This window comes from Peromyscus californicus, unplaced genomic scaffold, assembly GCF_007827085.1.
Source record: "Peromyscus californicus insignis strain IS unplaced genomic scaffold, ASM782708v3 Scaffold_8__1_contigs__length_139910024, whole genome shotgun sequence".
NCBI classification, from domain to species: domain Eukaryota; kingdom Metazoa; phylum Chordata; class Mammalia; order Rodentia; family Cricetidae; genus Peromyscus; species Peromyscus californicus.
The window spans coordinates 9,059,105-9,078,947 of record NW_026294606.1 but is presented as its reverse complement, the minus strand read 5'-3'; the positions used below and the strand labels follow the sequence as shown (position 1 = coordinate 9,078,947).

Genomic DNA, 19,843 nt, shown 5'->3' with positions numbered 1-19,843 from the left:
GGCCGGCGCCGGAAGCGTCGCGCAGTCTTATAGTCCCTCATGGCGGCGGTAGGGACCTGGGCGCGGCGCGGCGGTGACTGAACTGCGAGCCTGGCGGGCGTGCACCGACATACGTGCCCCCCCACCCCCGGGCTCTTCACCCTGATGCTGCACGGGTGCTGAGCCCGCCCGGGTCGGGACGATGGTGAAGTATTTCCTGGGCCAGAGCGTGCTCCGAAGTTCCTGGGACCAAGTGTTCGCTGCCTTCTGGCAACGGTACCCGAATCCCTATAGGTACGTGGCGGTGGGTAGAGCGAACTGCCCTCCTCTCTCCGTTTGGAGATCGGAGTGTAGGCTGTCCTTGACAGCCAATCCGACGTGGGGTATCTCTGAAACTGTGGCCACAGTTAGGGCACAAAGTCCTTACTAAGATTAGGACCAGGCCAAGCCTGCGAGGTCCTCGAAGAAGACTGGCCAGTTTATGATTTATGTGAGGCTCTAGATTTCTAATTTGTGATCTCAAGGGGGTAAGACAGGAAGAGGCGGCGGTATGGGAGTTATCTTGGGGTTGGAAATCCTGGCGATGGCCTGCTCACCTGCCCGTAGCGCTCTCTAGTGGTACAAATCTTGAGAGATTGGAAAGCCTCAGAAACCAGGTCAGGGAGGGGGAGGGAACTGGAATTTGCCCCCGGGGATAGGTTCAGTATACTCTTCACTCTGAACCCGAGAACAGAGCGCTCTGCCAGATTACAGGAAGCCACGAACTGGAGGCTCCAAATGGAAACCTGTAGTAGACAGCTTCTCAGGAGTAGACTTCTGATAATCATCTTTATTTTAACACCTGCAGCAAACATGTCTTAACGGAAGACATAGTGCATCGGGAGGTGACCCCCGACCAGAAGCTGCTGTCCCGGAGACTCCTGACCAAGACCAATAGGATGCCACGTTGGGCAGAGCGACTGTTTCCTGCCAACGTTGCTCACTCGGTGTACATCCTGGAGGACTCTATCGTGGACCCACAGAATCAGACCATGACCACCTTCACCTGGAACATCAACCACGCCCGGCTGATGGTGAGACCACCTTTGGTCCCTCAAAATAGTTGCCCTTCAGATCTCAGAGTTGTGGAAACTACTGTGGTCTGAAGCAAGTTTAGAATATTAATGAGCAAAGTCTTAGAGTTATACCCTCAGATTGTCCCCTTTTCGGTTGGTCAGCCTTTCTGTGCCTGTCCCTTGGATCTCAGATGGTGGGGGAAATCACCTCTTTTCAGAGCTTGTTTTAAGTGCTGTGCACAAAACACTTGGTTGGTGTGTGACATGCATACATATAGGGTGGGCTTTCAGGAATGATGGGGGAGGGGAGGAGGCAGTGACTTGACAGGTAACCAGCACAGTGGTATGTTTGTGACTACTATCTCTGCTCTTCAGGAAGTTGCCACTCACTTTGATAATAAAAGCTGTGATTATGATCAGATGGTTTTGTGTGTGTGTAGAATATCAGGAAGCAGAAGGCCTAGAAACACTGCACATGTCTAAATCTATAGGCCCTAAGCAAAACCCAGGATCAGGCTGGAATACTGGCTGATCCCAAGAGACTGTGTTCTACTTTTAAGGGTCAACAGAGAAGTTGTAGAGGCAGAATGCCTTTTTTTTTTCTTTGTTTTGTTTTTTTTTTTTTCCAAGGCAGGGTTTCTCTGTGTAGCTTTGTGCCTTTCCTGGATCTCGCTCTGTAGACCAGGCTGGCCTCAAACTCACAGAGATCCACCTGGCTCTGCCTCCCCGAGTGCTGGGATTAAAGGCGTGCGCCACCACCGCCCGGCTGAATGGCTTTTCTTTGGGTCTAGGAATACATAATAGAAAGAACTTTCTTTTCATTGCTTTCCCCTTGTGAACGAGGCAAGGATCACCCAGTGTCATGTGCAGGAATGTGGTACTGGCTGGGGTGGCACCGTAGAGACGGGTCTGAGTCTGTGGAAGTGGGCAAAACAAAGGCTGATTTCCTGTGCAGGTGGTGGAGGAGCGCTGTGTTTACTGTGTGAACCCCGACAACAGCGGCTGGACCGAAATCCGTCGGGAAGCCTGGGTCTCCTCTAGCTTATTTGGCGTCTCTAGAGCTGTCCAGGTAAGAGATTTAGGGGTTGGGCCAGGCTGGGATCTGGGTCATTGAGCAGCTCTCCCATGTTCTTCCTTCTCCTGCCAGGAGTTTGGTCTTGCCCGGTTCAAAAGCAATGTGACCAAGACAATGAAGGGCTTTGAGTACATCTTGGCCAAGCTACAAGGTGAGAGCCCTGGACACTTCGTGGGGGGCTAAGGGACCCTCACTGGCAGTGGCTAGGATGATCCTACCTCAATTTGACCAGTGAGGTATTGTGCCAGTCACTGCCCAGATCTGAGCCCGAGGCTCTTGTATGTGCCTGGAAGGGTGGGGGATCAAGAAACAGGACACTACTCCATTCCTAAGAAGCCTGGCCCATAAACAGTGACTGCCATGGTTGAGGAGGGATTGAGTGGGTCTTCTAGCCGTCATCTGAAGCCAGCCTCCTGTCATTTGCCACAGGTGAGGCCCCTTCCAAAACACTTGTTGAGACAGCCAAAGAAGCCAAAGAGAAAGCCAAGGAGACAGCACTGGCAGCTACAGAGAAGGCCAAGGACCTGGCCAACAAGGCCGCCACCAAGCAGCAGCAGCAGCAGCTGGTGTAGCTCCCTCTCCTTCTCCTCAGTGTACTTGATTATTAAAAATCCACCTCCAGCCCTCTCTGCTGTCTGGGTGGTGGGGTAGGGCGGTGTCCTCGTCCGCATCTGCGGTACACCTGGCTCAGTGTCTCCTGAGTCCAGCCTCCTTTTACCCCGTTGGGCAGAAAGGGTCAAAGCAGTGTGCAGGTGAAGTGGTCATACATGATAGACTGTACGCTCCACGAGGGCAGGGCTCCTTGTTTTACTCTCTGAACAATATTTAGCACATAACAGGCACTCAATAAACACTTGATTTGATTGGCCCCAGTTCCGGAGTCAGATAGCTTTGGTTTGGATCTGGACCTCCCGCAAGTCACATCGCTGCCTCGGCTCCACAAACAGCAGCCGCTGCACTGTGTTGGAGGTTCACTGCCCAGCACAGGACCATGTTTGGCAGCTACTGATCTTATTTCCTCTTTTCCAGTGGTGGCTGGGACTTCCTCCATCTCATCAGGCAAAACCATGGACGGGAACTTACGAAAGAGGATTTTAATGAAAATACTTTGCAGTATATGTGGGGCAGAGGCCTGGGGCTTTGCCCAGGAACAAGAGGTCTACAGGCTTCCTGTCCCATGGTGGACAGCAAAGCAGAGCCAAGGGCTACCTAAAATGCCCTGGGGAATGGGGAGGGTGGCCGGGGCTCAAGCTATGCAGCTGAGTCCAGAGAGCCCTGTGCCCACACAAGGATCTCTGTAGCCTCCTCCAACAAGTGACTCTAAGCAGACCTTGGGACTTGTGTGGGGCCACTGCCTGGCAGGCTCAGTCCAGAGGGAGTAAAGGGTACTCTGGGCAGCCAGCGTCATAGCCAGGTACTGGTGCTGTGTGAGTAGCTGAGGCCCTGGCCAGGGCTGAAGCTCTGAAGCAGCTCATTCTCAGTCCCGAACACCAGGCTCTCCACGTCCACCTCCACATCCTCTGCAGAGAGAAACACATCAGGAGCCCCGCCCACGGCCCCCCACCCAGCCCTGCCCCCTGTGTGGCACTCACCTTGGTCCGAGTCCGAGCGCTCAGAGGACAGAACAGAAGAGTCCAGGCTGTCTGCTCGCAGCCGTTCCCGCTCTGCAGCCCCCGGCAGCCCCTGGAGCTGTTCCAACTGCTGCTGCAGACTCTGCTGTTTGCTGCGAAGCTTCTCCTTGAGCCGCTGGGCCTGCTGCTCCTGCTCTTCCAGTTTCTGCAGAACCCCCAGAGCAGGGACTGGGTCAGCTGCCTGGGGCCTGGCCTTTCTGTGGCCACCAGGGCCTTTGTCTATGCTAGACAGGCAGCCACATAAACGGACCCAAGATGGTTCACATCCTCCAGGAGGCCGCTACCTCCTGCCTTTCTATCTACATAGATCTGTGTGGATGGCAGGGTACCCCAATTTCAAATGCCTCTCGGCATAGTCACAGAACAAGGTGGAATACAATGTCAGTACAGACTCGTAGACTGGTATCCTAACCGGCAAATCTGGTAACAGAGCCACCTAACTGCAGCCCCGATGCTGCACGTGGTCACGGCACTGTCTGACCGACCCCTCCATTTACATGGTGGAAAACCAGACTTCTCATGTCAAGTGTACTTGGAAGCACTGCCACCTAATTAAATTTTGGACTACAGGCTAGAGGCTACTGGTTTACCAGGTGAGCAGCTCCATGGTAAAGTGTTTGCCTAGCACGTGCAAGGCCCTGGGTTTGATCCTTCTCCCACACAGATAATTTTGTTTTTTTAAAAAGAAGAGAATAAGCCAGAACATTCAAGACAAGGTACTGAAGGATGTGTCCTCACTTAGACTAAGATGTGGGGTTCGGTTACTACCAAGGCAGAGGACCCTGGGAAGCTTGCAGAGTCCCGATTTGTCTGTGGTAGGCAGAGAGAGAACCCTAAAAAGATGTTATGGGGCTGTGTGGAGCCCAAAAACTCAAGGCCTGCATTAGGGAGAGGCTTGAGTTCCCTAGGTGCTGAGGCTGCCCTGTCAGAGTTTCCAGCTGGAGATGGACCTCACTAGATCTACATGCAGAGTAGAAAGCAGCCTGGTAGACACCAGGCCAGAAGGGAAGCCTAGGAGCTGCTGCCCAGGTCTTGCCATGTGGCATCTGACACCTGAGTAGCACATTTCATCTACCTGAAAATGAGGTCAAAGGAGTTCCATGGGAGAAACCAGAGCCTATGTGACAACCAGAACCATGAAAGTGACAGCGTGCACCTCTGTGACAGTGCAAATACATCCCACAGCCACGATTTATTTGCTGATGGCACTGATTGTCGTGGCCCTTGACTAGAGACTGACAGCAGTGCTTATAAAGGTCTGTTGATAAGCAGGTCCGGCATTATCTTGGTTCTGAGTCTGCCTCTCACCTGTTGTACCTCCAGTCTGACTGTGTCTGTTTCCTCTCATCAAATGGGCCCAGAAGGCAGGATAAATTCTCTTTTGTTTCCAAGGCAGCTTCTAAAATGCCCACATGGCTGGCACAGCCTGGGCCTTGGCATCTGCATACCCACTCCTGTCCGCCAGGGGGCCTGCAATCCTACCCAAGCAGTGACAGGGCCAGGTGGGACCAGTTAGCGGTTCACCTCGGTCCTTTGCTTCCGGGCCTCCAGCCACCTTCATGGTACCAGCAGAACCCAAACCCAGTAAGCCCGGAAGGTGGGGGGAGAGGGCACCAGCCCTCTCCAGTCCACCAAACGGTTTACAACAGACTATTTTCAACAGCCATATACTCTCGGCGGAACTGAAGAGGAAACACTTTTGGAAGATCTAACAGCTAGGACCTAAATAGTACCATAACAAAAGGAATGTTTACAAGGCCTCAGAACAGCCCAGTTTCTGCCTTCTTCCCATTTGATAGATTTGGAAACTAAAAGCATGGAGGATTGTCTCAAGTCACATAGGATGGGGGCAGGTCTCCAAGCTCCAGCCAGGCCCTCCACACCACATTATCCCACAATCTAAGAAGGATACTGGGGAGACAGCACCTTACCTGGATATGCATCCTGGCCCGGCGCAGCAGGCTCAGTGTGGTATATCGGGTACAGTCAACCCCCAGGGGCATCTGCTGCCTCAGCTGCTCCAGGCACCGCTTAAGCTGGGCCCTCCTGCAGGTAAAGGGGTCTGGAGGGCAGTGCCAGCCCCACCTCACCAGGCAGAGGGATAGCAAGGGAGGAAAGGTCTGAGAGAAACCGTCTTTGGGACCTGGTCCTGTCAGGGCCAGGTTGGCACTCACCTGCGTTTCTCCAACTCATTGTGCACAGACCTGCCAATGCCAAAAGGAGATGAAGTGAGGGGCAGTTGGCACCGACCTAATCCTCAGTCCCAGGCTATTGGGTGGCTCCAAGTTCACTACGGATATCTGTGCCAAGTAAGCCTTTTGTGAGGGCTCATCTAGGTACCAAAACCCCAGGCAGTGACAAGACACATACACCAGAGGATACAGGACACCTGCCCAGGTAGTTGTAGGGTCTCCCCTGACAGCCAAGCAAGACGGGGTCCCTGGACAGATGTGACACCTGATCCAAAAACAAGTCTGCCAGAGAAGTCAGCCAAGGGGAAAACATTTAACAGGAACTGCACATGCAAAAGGACAAAATCGCAGAAGTCTGTAGGAGTGTGAGTGGAAGGGGGACTCAGAACTATCTTGTTACAGTTTCTGGTACATCAAAGATGCTCTGGGAGTCTGTGAGTAGACACCACACACACACACACACACACACACACACACACACACACACACACACACACACACACGTCTGGAGAGAGAGCAGATGGAATAGGGTACCTGGCCCAGAAGGGCAAACAGAAGGAAGTGAGAAGAGGATTAAATGGGCAGGCTGAGGACTAGCGCCCCTCCTCACACTGCCCCATCCCTGCTCACCGCCCACTGTTCAGCGCGCCAGGAGTTTGCAGGGGTCGCTTCCTCCTCCTGTAGACAGCCCGGGAGCTGTAGTGCGGACACAAGGATGCGTAGCCGTGCTCCGCCTCTGCCAGAGAGAGGACGCAGCTCGTCAGCCAGAGCCCCTGGCACGGCGTGATCAAGGAAAGGCTTTTGGCGCCAGAACCCTTTCTTCAATCACTCCCTGCTCTGCCGCCCGCGTACTCCTGTGGATGTGCGGGCGGCAGCGCGCCAGCTGCCCTCAAGCCGTGCTCTGTCCAAGTTGGGAGCCAAATCCTGCCCGCGCGCGCCGGGTCTGTCCTCACCTCTCTCGCGCCTCTCCAGGAACTCCGCCGCCTGCAGCAGGACCTGGATGTTGCTGGCCACGGGTTCCATGTCGGCGACAGCCAGCGTCGAGCGGGCCGGGGATGCTGGCCCTGGCAGCCGCGGAACAACTTTTGTTTCAATGTAACTGACACGGTGCCACAAACATAGGGCCCGCCCCGCCCCCGGCCGCCCCGCCCCGGCCCCGCCCCTGGGAACCGCGGCCGCCCCGCCCTGCCCCGCCCGTCCCGCCTCTTCCCGCCCAGTCTATCTCAGTCCGCAGCTCCTGCCCCTGGTGACAAGCGCTCAGCCGGGCCGGACAGCCTGGACACCGGGCGCTGCGAGCTGCCCACGCTGCTGCCACCCGCAGTCGCGCGGGCCTGGGCTGCACGTGCGCGCGGGCGCGGCCACATCCTCGGGGCGGGCCGCGAGCCTCCGAGACAGGGTTGGCTGGCGCGCGGCCCCGCCCTCTCCCGCCGCGGGGCCCCGGCTCGGGCGGGAAAAGCCGCAGGTTTCAAATTTGAAAACCCGGACGATGAGGGCGGGGGCGAGCGGAGAAGGATGGCGATGCGCACGCGCCTGCGGAGGGGCGCGGGCGCAGGACACGGTGCTGTCTGTCCCGCATCTGCCCCTCGTGAGTCCTCGCGGGGCTTCAGCTTCCACCGTTGACTCGAATGAGAATCTCTCCTGTCTCTCCCGTCATTTGCTGGGACGCTAATGTCATCGTGAGTACGTCGGTAGGTAACAGCTTCCCAAGCCAGGGCACGAAACACAGCATCTGGATTCTGGAGTGACGGAATCGGGTTCTTCTCCCGTCACTGCTAAGTGTGACAACTCGGGGACCCTGAGACAGCGTTGCGGAGGGGTCAGACCTATGCCTGTGTAGTGCTCAGAAAGCAAGCAGCCCTCTCTCATTAGGGCCATTGCAACCCAACAGCCCGCTCCTGGGAGGCCCATCGAGAACAAGACTGCCAGCCTCGCGGAGAAGGCTGCTGGAACAATACCACCAGCGGTAGCCACACCTAGTCAGGAAGGGTGGGGCATTCTGAGAGTCCCCTAGAGCAGAGAGGGGAGACTATGAAAAGGTGGCCTAGGCAAAGACAGGCACGTGCCAATCAGGCCCCTTCCGAAGAGGCTTTCTGAAGGGTCACTGCCAGAGAAACCAACTGTTAGCTAAGAATTGCTGCTGCTATGTAACAGTTTGTAGATTGAAACAAAACCTTTGTAGCTATGGAGAAGAGCTGCCCAGACACAGGACAGGTGGATGGCCCCTAAAACTCCCCTCAGCAATCAACCTCATACAGCTTGAGGATGAATTCCTTTTGGAAGAGAGTGACGCCGGGTGTCATGTCCAACAATCAAGCTTCAGACTCACTATGTAGCCAGAGATGACGACATCCTGATATTCCTTCCACCTCCAAAACACTGGGGTTACAGGTGAGCACCATATAACCAATCAGTGTCTAATTTTACTTGTCTAAGACAGCACACACACAGTGCAGGCACAAACCTCATCATACATCTGGCACCCAGGTGGACTCAGAGCAGACTGGACACAGAAAGGCTCTCCAAGAAAAGGTCCAGCAGAGGGAAGGTCTGGTGATGTAAGTAGGGCCCACACTGAATAGGAACTGAGCGGCCACTTCATCCTCTGAGCTGTGCGGAACACTTCTGGGAAAGGGCAAGGTGCTTGGAGGCCCCTGTGAGAAAATGCTCCAGCAAACGCTTTGCAGGCCCAGGCCCAACAGAAGCCCCAGTATTGTGCTCCATCAGCAGAAAGAGTACTGTCCCTAGATCCCCTGGGTGCTGTGCTGCCTGGGGGGATCCACAGCCCTGTCAGTTACAGAAATTGGGGTGGGTTTACCTTGTTGCAATTTGTCAGGTACTAGAGTCCAAGATGGACTTGTGCCTTGGATGAGAAGTAAGACAGGGATTCCCAAGGAAGGCAGCCTTCCATCTCACCCTACAGATAGTTCAGGGGATGGTCCTGCCTCAAACCCTGCACAGTCCTCTCTGCAGGTGGGAAGAGTTAGAGACCAGGGTGTGGGGACCTGGCTCAGACTCTGGACTCCCTCCCTCTCAGCCTTCCCTTGCTGCAGAGCAGCCTTCCTTAGCAGAAGTGATGCCCTGCTAAAGCCTGTGATAGGTCCAACAACCCTCAGGTCCAAGCTGGAGCTGGGCAGTGCCCCTTCCACTGCCGCCTCAGCAGGTCCCGCCCTTGCCCACTCCCTGCCTCCACCAGCTGCACTCAAATGCCACCTCCTCCAGGAAGTCTCCAGGCTTTTTCTACCAGACCGTGGCCCAGGAGCAGTGGAAAACAGTACTGAGAAACTCAAACGGGGCTGGTGAGACAGACAGTGGCAGTCAGTTCAGAGGCCACCTGGGAATGTCACCCAGGCCGTCCGAGCACAGTGGCACCTTATGTGGCTTCTTGCCTCTTTCAAGTGGATTTTTATTAGTATTTTTTCATGTGGATGAGCATTTTGCCTGCACGTGTGTGTGTGCCTGGTGCCCTGGATGCCAAAAGAGTGAGTCCAGATTCTTGGAACTAGAGACACAGATGGTTGTGAACCACCATATGGGTGCTGGGAAGCCAACCGAGATCAGATTCTGGAAGCGCATCCAGAACTCTTAACTGCTGCTCCGTCTCTCCAGCCCCCTCAGGTGATCTTTTAAATGATTACTTTAGGAAATATGTATCTTTGGATGATCACAGTCTACCTTGGATTAATGTGCCACGATGTGTGTGTGTGTGTGTGTGTGTGTGTGTGTGTGTGTGTGTGTGTGTGTGTGTGGTTGGTAGAAAGATAAGGCAGAAAACCATGCTTCCATTTGCTTCCTAATAGCCTTCTTCCCAGTAGTATTATATTTTATTTCTACATGTTATACTTCCTAAGTCATACTGTAACACTGTGTGGGTGTGGGTGTGTGTGTGTGTGTGTGTGTGTGTGTGTGTGTGCGCGCGCGCGCGTGCGTGCGTGCGCAGGTGAATGTGCTGGGGACTGAACCTGGGACCTCACATGTTCTTAGCAATGAGCTGACCCAATGAGCTACACCAGTAGTTTTAAATATCAAGAGTAGCTGGTGCGGTGGGGGTGGAGGGGGCATGTATGCCTTTAATCCCAGCACTTGGGAGGCAGAGGCCAGCCCGGGCTAGGAACTTTGTTGTTGAACACTGGCACAGCATGTGTGAGGTGGGGAGTTCCACCTGCAGCACAGCCAAAGCAGCAGTGAAGACTGCTGTTCCTTCCCGCAGTTACCACTTCCAGCCTTCAGCCCTTCCTGCCCACATCACTGCCCCCGGCCTAGGATGCTTTCCTTGGCATTTAGTGCCTCCATCAGATTGGCCTGTGGCCATGGCTATGAGGTGTTTTCTTGGTTGCTAATTGCTGTAGGAGGGTCCAGCCCACTGTGGGCGGTACCATCCCTAAGCAGGTGTGCCTGGGCTGTGTAAAATTAAAAAAAAAAAAAAAAAAAAAGGTAGCCGAGAAAGCCGTGGAGAACAAGCCAGTAAGTGCTGTTCCTTGATGGTCCTGCCCTGTCTTCCCTCAATCATGGACTGTAACCAATAAGGTGAAATAAGCCCTTTCACCGTCCCCAAGTTGCTTTAGTCAGAATGTTTATCACAGCAACAGGAAGGCAAACTAGGACATCGCTATGTACTGTACTGTTTAGGGAAAAAGAGGGAGGGAAAGTCCATGTGCCTGGTGCAGATGCAGCCTCAGTAGGCCTAATTACCTACAGAGCCATCATAGTACGCGGGATGCAGAGATACGAAATCCAAAGGTATGCATGGAGAACCAGCGCTACCAACATTTCCTGTTTCAAAGCAGAGCAGAAAAACCATCTGTTGGGTTGTCTTAGTACTGTGGTTATTGGATGTGTTTGTTTTATGTGTATGAGTGTTTACCTGCATGTGTACCATGTGCGTGTCTGCAGAGGTCAGAAGAGGGGGTCTCACCTCCTGGATCTGGAGTTACACGTGGCTGGGAGCCACCATGTGGGCGCTAGGCGCTGAACCCAGGTCCTCTGCAAGAGCAGTGAGTTCTTCCCTTTCTCCACCGTCTTCCCCGGCCCCTTCAGGAGATCTTTTCTCTAATCACTAATCAAGTTCAAGTGTTTCCCGAAAATACATACTGCAGTCCTACCTCCTAACAACAGCTGTTGCTCTCTTTGGAAATGAGGCCTGTGTAGAATTAATCATTGTAGCATGGTTGAATATGATTGGTGTCTTCATCAAAACAGGAAGCCTGGAGACAAACACGTATGCAGGAAGATGGCTGTGTGACCACAGCATCAGAGACTGCAGCGGTGTGTCTGCAAGCCAAGGAACTGCGAAGACTGGAAATCAGCATTAGCTAGAAGGGAAAGTCACGCTCTAGACAAAGGGTGGGGTGTGGCCCTGCCTCCCAGCCTTCTTGTGGGACAGTAATAGTCTGTTGTTTGGGCCATGAAGCTTCAGGTGCTACTGCAGTCCTAAACCGATGCAGGTAACTGCCAACATTTATTTCACCTGATTTTCCCATTAGGCTGTCCGTCCCATAGTGAAACAGCTTTGCCCTTGTTTTAAAAAGCGTGTGTGTGTGTGTGTGTGTGTGTGTACGTGTACGTGTACGTGTGTGTACACAGGCATGTGGGTGCCACCGCCACATCTGGAGGTTAAAGGACACCTTTTGGGGTGATATCCCCCTCCCTCGTGGGATCTGCGTGAAAGAGTTAGGACCCAGGTAGAACAGTGAAAACGGGCTTCCTGAGGTGCTGGCTTCTTGTTTCAGGAAGACACTGCAAAGAGAAACATCAAGGAGGCAGGGAGGGCTGGGTCTCTAAACAGGACCAGCAGTGGAAGGGGGGAACACAGAAGTCCTCCAAACACCCGTCCGTTTAGTGGACTCCTGGCCTTAGGCACTTTCCATTCCAAAGGGGTAAAGTTGCTTTCATGGCTCAGTCTCCAGCATGTTTGTGCATGAGCTCAGTGACCCCCTAGACGACTAGCAGCACCCAGTTACATTTCTTGGGGTCTCTCATCTGAAACTCGAGAAGACCCCTACTCAAGGTCATCGCTCTGACTACAGATTGTGCAAAAGGCTTGGAAGTGGACATGACCACCCAGCACACCGAGGGCTCCTTTGGAGCAAGGAGCCTTTCCCAACCCCTACCACAAAACCTCAGTCAGCCCCTGTCTCCACTGGGAGTGAAAAGAGTAGGGATTGGGCTCTGGCAGAACCAGGTGTTTTGATGGATTATGGCTGGACAGAGTTCTCCAGAACCAGGGCAGGCTGAGGCCACTAGTGAGTTCTAAGCTTGAGACAGGGCAAACTGGACCCCACAAGACGAGCATCTTCCTGGCAGAGGGCAGAAGTCTCACTGCAGACACCTGGAAAGGTCGGTGGGAAGGTCATTCTGCCCTGTAGCTGCCTCACCCTGCAGCCAACTTTAGGCCCTTGAATCACCGAGTGTGGGCACCTGGGGTGGGCTGTGTGGGAAGGAAAGACTTGCTCAGCTTTCTTAACCTTTTCTTGAGCTGCTCTAGAATGTAGGCAAAACCTGAAAAAAAAAATAGTGACTCCCAGCTTGCTTTGAGTTTGAGGGAGCGGCTGCCAGAAATTCAAGAGGAGACAGTGTGGTGGTCTGAATGAGAACGGCCCCATAGGCTCATACATTTGAAAGCTTGGTGGTGGAACTGTTTAGGGAAGATTTGGAGGCGTGGCCTTGGAGGACATGTATCACTGGGGGCGGTTTTGAGTTTTCAGATTCCCCAGCCAGCTAGCTCTGCCTCATGTTTGTGGATCAAGAAAAAAGCTCTCAGCTGCTGCTCCAGCACCATGCCTGCCTGCTGCCATGCTTCCCGCCGTGGTGGTCATGGACTTTAGATTTCTGAAACTGTAATCCCCAAATAAGTGCTTTTTTCTTAGTGAGACAGTGTCTCACCATATCATAGTCTTAGCTGGTCTGGAATTCACTATGTAGACTAGGCTGACCTTGAACTTACAGAGATCCTCCTACCTCTGGCTCCCGAGTGCTGATTAAAGGTATGTGCCACCACACCTGGCAGTACACTTGCATCTGTAAGTTGCCTTGGTCATGGTATCCTGTCACAGTTGGAAGGTAACCAAGACAGGCAGCTCAGGGGAAAGGCCTGTCTCTGCAGGAAGGCATCCTTGGGTGTGGTGCCCTGATGGGCTTTGGCGCTTGTCTGGAACCCACATGGTCCTTGCTCTTCCTTAGCGCTTTCAAGAGTATCTGTGGATGGTCTGTCTCAAGGCATTGTCACTGTATGTCACCTTGGAGGGAGGGGGCAGGAGTGGCAGACAGCGTCTCCCTTAGCTGGATTGTCTGATGGATGACCACTCTGACTTTACAAGTGCCCCCTCCACAGACATGTCCCTTTTCCAACACAGGCTCCCCCATGTCCCTGTCACATGTGCAGATGTTTCTGCTGGCCTTGCAGCGGACACTGGGCTCTGGAGGTCCCCGAGCTGACGGGGAGAAGGGAAGAAAATGCCAAGAGCGTTTGCTCAGGGTAGGAGGCTTGCTTAAGTTCAGGGCACTGCTTTTTGTTTGTTTGTTTTTGAGACAAGATCTCACTCTATAACCCTGGCTGCCTGGAACTTAAGAGAAACCTGCCTGTCGGCCTCTGCGTCTACATGGACTACCAACCTGATTGGTCTAGTTACTGGTTTCTAAAGGAAACTTGTTTTCCCAGCCTTGTGCCTCTCTCACAGAGGTTCTCAACCTTTCTAATGCTGCAGCCCCTTAGTGTAGTTCCTCATGGTGTGGTGGCCACAACCGTAAAATTATTTCATTGCTGCCTCATAACTGTAATTTTGCTACTGTTACTTTTTTTGGTTTTTTTTGTTTTTGTTTTTGTTTTTTCCGAGACAGGGTTTCTCTTGTAGTTTTGGTTCCTGTCCTGGAACTCACTCTCTAGACCAGGCTGTCTTGTCCACCTGCCTCTGCCTCCCAAGTGCTGGGACTAAAGGCGTGTGCCACCACCGCCCGGCTTTGCTACTGTTATGAATTATAACGTAAATATCTGTTTTCTAATGGTCTTAGGCGTCCCCTGTGAAAGGGTCGTTCAAACCCAAAGAGGTCGTGACCCACTGCTCTAGCGTGAAGATAACGAGGGCTAGGGAACACATCAGTTTCCAGTAGCCCGGGCCCTCCCTGTGTTAGACAAGCTTCTGCCATTAACAGCTGCGGAGAGCCAGCCTGCTTGGGTGGGAGGCTGGACTTGCCCACCCCCCCCCCAACTCCCCACCCCACCCCCGCTGTCTTAATGCCTCTTCTTTCTGCCTGGCATCTCCAGCCCCGTTTTTCTCTGTTCTTTGCTCCCTGCTGCCGGCTTTTGCTTCTGCCCCATCCTGCCCTGGGCATCCCCCCCCCCCCCGGCTTTTGCTTCTGCCCCATCCTGCCCTGGGCATCCCCCCCCCCCCCAGCTTTTGCTTCTGCCCCATCCTGCCCTGGGCATCCCCCCCCCGGCTTTTGCTTCTGCCCCCATCCTGCCCTGGGCATCCCCCCCCCAGCTTTTGCTTCTGCCCCATCCTGCCCTGGGCATCCCCCCCCAGCTTTTGCTTCTGCCCCATCCTGCCCTGGGCATCCCCCCCCCCCCCGGCTTTTGCTTCTGCCCCATCCTGCCCTGGGCATCCCCCCCCCCAGCTTTTGCTTCTGCCCCATCCTGCCCTGGGCATCCCCCCCCCCCCCCCCCCCGGCTTTTGCTTCACGCTCTAGTTTCTATGATGAGGAAAAAGCATTCCGTTCTCTGTGGATTTATGGGTGCATGTGGTAAATTACCCAGCACACTTATCCTTCTTCCTTACAGATTATGAATTCGGGGGGGGGGAAAAGGGTCAAAAGGAAAGAACATTTACTCCAAAGGTTTTGGTTTTGGTTTTGATTTTTCAAGACAGCGTTTCTCTGTGTAGCCTGTAGCCCAGGCTGGCCTTGAACTCACAGAGATCCGCCTGCCTCTGCCTTCCGAGTGCTGGGATTAAAGGCGTGCGCCACCACTGCCCAGCAGTTTTTGTTTTGTTTTGTTTTTTGTATGTTGAATTAGGAATTCATTAAGGCCACAGGGTATTAAAGAGCCCCATGGAGCAAATCTACCAAACAGGCCCATCCTCTTTCGTGGTCACTGAGGAGGGAGAGAATACAGGTACCCATGCCCATGTTGGCAAAAAGATCTGGAAGATGTCCAGTAAATTGTTTTTAAGTTTTATTATTTGGTGTATATGGTGTTTGCCTGCATGTGTGTCCATGCACCATGTGCATACCTGGTGTCCAAGGAGGCCAGAGAGGGTGTTGGGTCCCCTAAAACTGTAGTTACAGGTGTTGTGAGCTATCATGTAGGTGAAAGGCACCCAGGTCTTTTGGAAGAGCGGTCTATACTGTTAGCAGCCCCCCACCCCATGTCTTACAGTTGAGTAGTCATTTACAAAGGTTTCCCTAGACCGTGTCCTTAACTGTGGAGATCTTCTGGATCATTCTCTGCACGTGGGCCTGGCCTAACCAGAGTATGAAAAAGTGGCCTCTAGTGGGAGACAGCAATCAGACTATGTAACTCCTTAATGAGTGACAGACAGGGTAGACCATCTCCACATCTCCACACTTGGGAGCAGATGCTCCTGTGGGCTGAGAGCTAGACGGGAAGGTTTCCTGCTGGGTGAGGCTTGATAGGCTCTTACAGGGTCCCGTGTTTCTGCCAAGTGTTGTCAATAAAGGAAGCGCTTTCAGAGCAGCCCCCAGAAGCAATGGAGGGGCACGTCAGATGCGGGAGAAGCCACTCTCTACTGTAAGGGCAGGAGAACAGGAAAGGCTTGCGTGCCAGGGCCCTGGTATCAGACTGTTCTGAGCACAGGGACACATACACACACACGGACTCTCCTCGGTGCGCACTTCCCACGGTTGTGGCGGTTGTGGCTGGCATGGCGTCTAGTTCTTCTGCCTGCCTTGTCCCCAACGCTGCTTCACCACCTGACCCACCCCTTTAACCTGCCGCTGGCCTGGTCACTGTGGCCAGGGCTTCTCCAGGAGTGGGAGGGTGTTGTTATCCTGTGACAAAGGGTGTTGTTACAGATGGGACAGACTGGCTCCAAGGTTCCCAGTGTCACCACTCAGCTGACTTCTCCAACACTGAGCAAACCCACACCCTTAGAATCTTAAACAAAAAAAGCCTGGATTTTCTTTTGTCAGGAGATTCAGCCCCAGTACCCTGGATGCTTTCTTACAGGAGGGTAAGGGAATTCAGACCCACCTATGTTCACAACCTTCTCATTAGAGGAGCCTAAAGAAAATACAGGGCATCTAGTTTTCCAAATTGTCTGCTTCCAATTGCACACACACAAACTTATTGTGGGTACAGGCTTCCAAGTAGTACTTGGAAGTAGTCTAGGCAGGGAGGGTCTCCAGTAAGCAGGGTAAAGGCAGATACTTCTGTTGGCCGGACCCTCCTCAATCATGGGTACCCACTGTCAGAGACTGAGAGTGTCAGACTGGTAAGGCTGGAAAGATCACAGCCAGTCTTGGCCCAGGACCTTGTGGAAGGAGGTCTCTTGATGAAAGGCCCCACCATGGCAATGTCCAGTCGCGTGCTTGGGGTAATACTGAAAGGCACAAGCTGAGCTCTGGACAGACCCAATGGAGGACCCCAGGTTCAAGAAACAGCCCTTTGGGACCTAGATGAGTAGCGTCCTTACCGCCATCTTACAGCATCTCCCTACCGTCTCATGGGACTCCATTTCGTCCTGCCGATTGACTGGTGGGAGAGGCCACTACACGGGACTATATTGTAGTGGCCTCTAGCATTCTCCCCGCCCCTCTGCTCCTACAGGTAAGAGCCACAGTGTATACTGCTCACTGGATTTTTACCACAGCTGTGTGAACCAGCCTCAGGACCATGTCAGAAGCATCCCTTCTCTCCTGGACTGGCACCCCTTCTCAGCAGGAAGCAGCTAGAGTGTTCATCAACAAGAGACAAGCCCACTATTACTTAGTAATTACATTTCTTCTCTCCCTCTCTAGAAGCCATCCAGGAAAGACCTCACAGCACGCCTGTAGTGGGTAAGCCATTCCAGCTGTGATGGTGGCTTCCTATTCTTGGAAGACATTGTGAGAAGAGCCAGGAAGGCACTGGGATATAAGTCTAAACTGGATCAGTGCAGGCGGGGGAGGACTCAGGGGCCTATGGAATACCTTAGCCAGAGTCACCCATTCCAAAGGCATAAAGCTGTTGCCTGGACTCTCGCTTTCTCCACAGACGGGTCTTCTGTCTCCCCTCGGTGTTCAGGTTCGTGTGTGCCGGACTACGTTCTGCAGCTAGATGACTCTCTTACATGTGGACTGGATTTAGGTCATGAGGCTTGCCTAGGAAGTGCCTTTAACCGAAATGTGTGTACTTATCAGATGCAGGCCAGGGTGGACAGGGGACAGGGGGAGGCTGCTTTCAGCCGTAACAGAACACACAACTCACACTTGTTTGAACAAATAGGTATTTATTTCTTTCACACAACCCCACCCCCAGCAGTTGACAGTCTAAGGCTTGAGGCCGCTCGCTCTTCAGTCCTTGAGGCCCCCCCATCTAACAGGTGAATGCTCTTTCCAGCCCTCAGTCACGGGTATTTCTGCAGCCTCAGGGTCCTACCACAATCCAGGCAGATGAGAGGACCCTTGAGTCCTCCAGCTCTGCTGAACCCCAGGGTTCACATGACCTCCCTTGGAAGGACGCTGGGAAAAGAAGCATCCCAACCGATGAGCAGGGTAAGTGACAGTACCAAGAGTGGGTGTCTGGAGCCAGCTATGGGTGCTGGAGGATGAGTGAGTCAGAAAAGCTCTGCTACAATGGGTGGAGACGGCAGGGATGGTGACGTCAGCACTGCGCCCGTCCCGCTTCAGGAAAGTGCAAAATTTTAAAGGCAAAAGTTAAAAACCTTTAGGAAAATCATCTTTGGAAAAGATTAATAAATGCCATGTAAATGTAGAGTACACATCAATGACATCATTAGCAAATCAGGAAGTCTAGCCTGTGGGAAAGAACCAGGAAACTGAAGATAAGGATCCCTGAACATCAGCAAGAGAAAAGGGGTCAGTACTAAAGCATCTAGCAAGCACAGGATCAAGTGGAGACCCACAGCCTGCCGCAGAAAAGCACACAGCAAAGCTTTTGCACCCAAGCTGAACTCTGATGCCAGGTGCTAAGGAGCGGGCAGAAGGGAAAAACACAATCCACTTTGGAAAGCAATGTGGCCCTGGCTTGCAAAACTGAAACTGTATATAAGCTACAGGCCCCCACTTCTCATGATGTGTGGGAACACAGTTCAAGAACATGTCCTAATAGTCCTGGGTAGGGTGATAAGTGCGGCCACACCCCCAGCATGACAGCCAGGAAGCACCTTGGGCTCCAAGTCCAGAGGCACCACAGCAGCGTGGAGCTGGATAGCTAAGGAATACATCCAAATACTACTTAAAATAAGTTTTAAAATACAGCACAATCTGAAGAAAATTTAACAACCCTCATCTCTGGGGGAAGGGAAATGGGGCCACATGTACTGGCTGGCTTGTATTTCTCACATTGTACAGCAGATACCAGGATATACATTTACACTTCAATGTCAAATGAAGTAACTCCATTTTTAGGAACATGTGCCAAAAAACTAACTGTGGAACCTTATTCCTGTCCTGTGTGAAAATACAGACAACTCTGGGTATGAACTTAGAAACAATCTTCCACAACTATGTGGATGGAGAGCCCACCTGGACCAGCCCAGCAAGGCTATGCAGTGACAGATGGAGAGCCCACCTGGAAGGTAACAGACCTACAAGATCACTTACATGCTGGCACCAAGTCTGGGATCCATTACAGAGCCTGGCCTGGTCCTACCCCATAAGACTTACTAGGCCAGGTGTGGAAAGAACAGAGGTTCTTTTGTTTGTTTTTGTAAATGCATGTGTGTGGAGACCAGAGGACAGCTTTGGGTGTGATCTTCAGGAATGCCATGTGCCTCCTTTGGCATAGGGCCTCTTTGGCATGAAAGTCACCAGTTGGACCAGTGAACCCCAGAGACCATCAGCCTCCAGTACTGTGGTTACAAGAATACATCACCACCCAGCAATTTTCTGAGGGTAGTAGGGATCAAACTCATGCTCGCAAAGCAAGTGTTTTATCGACTGAGTCTCCCCCAACTCTGCAGTGGGCTCTTTAGAAAGGTCGTGGGTGGCTCTAATATGCAGAGGTAAATCTTCTTGATTCTAATGTGCCTAAGTAACCTCAGCATCTCATGTTAAACCAAGAACTAAGGTCAGATTCCAGGCCTCAGATGTCCCTGGACAGACGGAGACAGACACACACACCATCAAACCTACTGCTTTTCCAGTCCCCACATGCTAAGTGTCACAGAGGAAACGAGCTAATGTATACTTGGAGATGGTACATAGAAAGCACTTTCTCCATAAACCCACTGCTTCCAAAGGACAGTGGTTCCTGACAGGCTCATGAACCTGTGAAGGAGATACAAGCTGGAAACTGGCAGTCACAGTTAAGAACCTGGGACATCTAACCATGGCAATTTCTGACATGGACAGATAGCTCCCAGTAACCCAGTGAACAGCTCTAAGTGACTGAGGATGCTGGGCAGCGGTCACCTCTGCAGTGATACAGAAAGCCACGCTGCAGCACATGGGCAGCTGTTGCTTGTGGGTGACAGACCAAACGTTACTTGACTGTGTTCCAAGATGAGGACGAGAGACTGATTGGTAAAGTCCCCAAAGAGGGGCAGGGTAGTGACAGAGTTTGACTGGCGGTGACACCCCTCTGCGGTGGGAGATCTGGACAGCCACAGGCTACAACCCAGGTGGAGAAGACTGGAAGCTGGCCATGCTAACGCCTGCTTTACCCTCAGCCTTGTCCCCTCAAGGCACCCAAAGGAACACCACTGCCGATCCCAGCTGTCTTCTGCTCCAGGCTCACCG

At 52.9% G+C, this 19,843-nt stretch overlaps 2 protein-coding genes across 2 annotated transcripts; one reads left to right on the top strand and one right to left on the bottom strand.

Annotated features, from left to right (window-relative positions):
- Positions 1-55: 55 nt before the first annotated feature.
- Prelid1 (PRELI domain containing 1) lies at positions 56-2,981 on the top strand. Its single transcript, XM_052729476.1, has 5 exons — positions 56-273; positions 827-1,052; positions 1,990-2,103; positions 2,182-2,260; positions 2,539-2,981. The coding sequence occupies exons 1-5, from the start codon at positions 182-184 to the stop codon at positions 2,679-2,681; spliced, it is 654 nt and encodes a 217-aa protein (XP_052585436.1). The 5' UTR covers positions 56-181; the 3' UTR covers positions 2,682-2,981.
- On the bottom strand, positions 2,902-7,055 carry Mxd3 (MAX dimerization protein 3). The gene is made up of 6 exons (XM_052729478.1): positions 6,886-7,055; positions 6,563-6,668; positions 5,915-5,944; positions 5,672-5,786; positions 3,702-3,885; positions 2,902-3,629 (listed from the first exon to the last, which is right to left on the bottom strand). Exons 1-6 carry the CDS (start codon positions 6,953-6,955, stop codon positions 3,514-3,516), a joined length of 621 nt encoding a protein of 206 aa, XP_052585438.1. The 5' UTR covers positions 6,956-7,055; the 3' UTR covers positions 2,902-3,513.
- Positions 7,056-19,843: the final 12,788 nt, after the last annotated feature.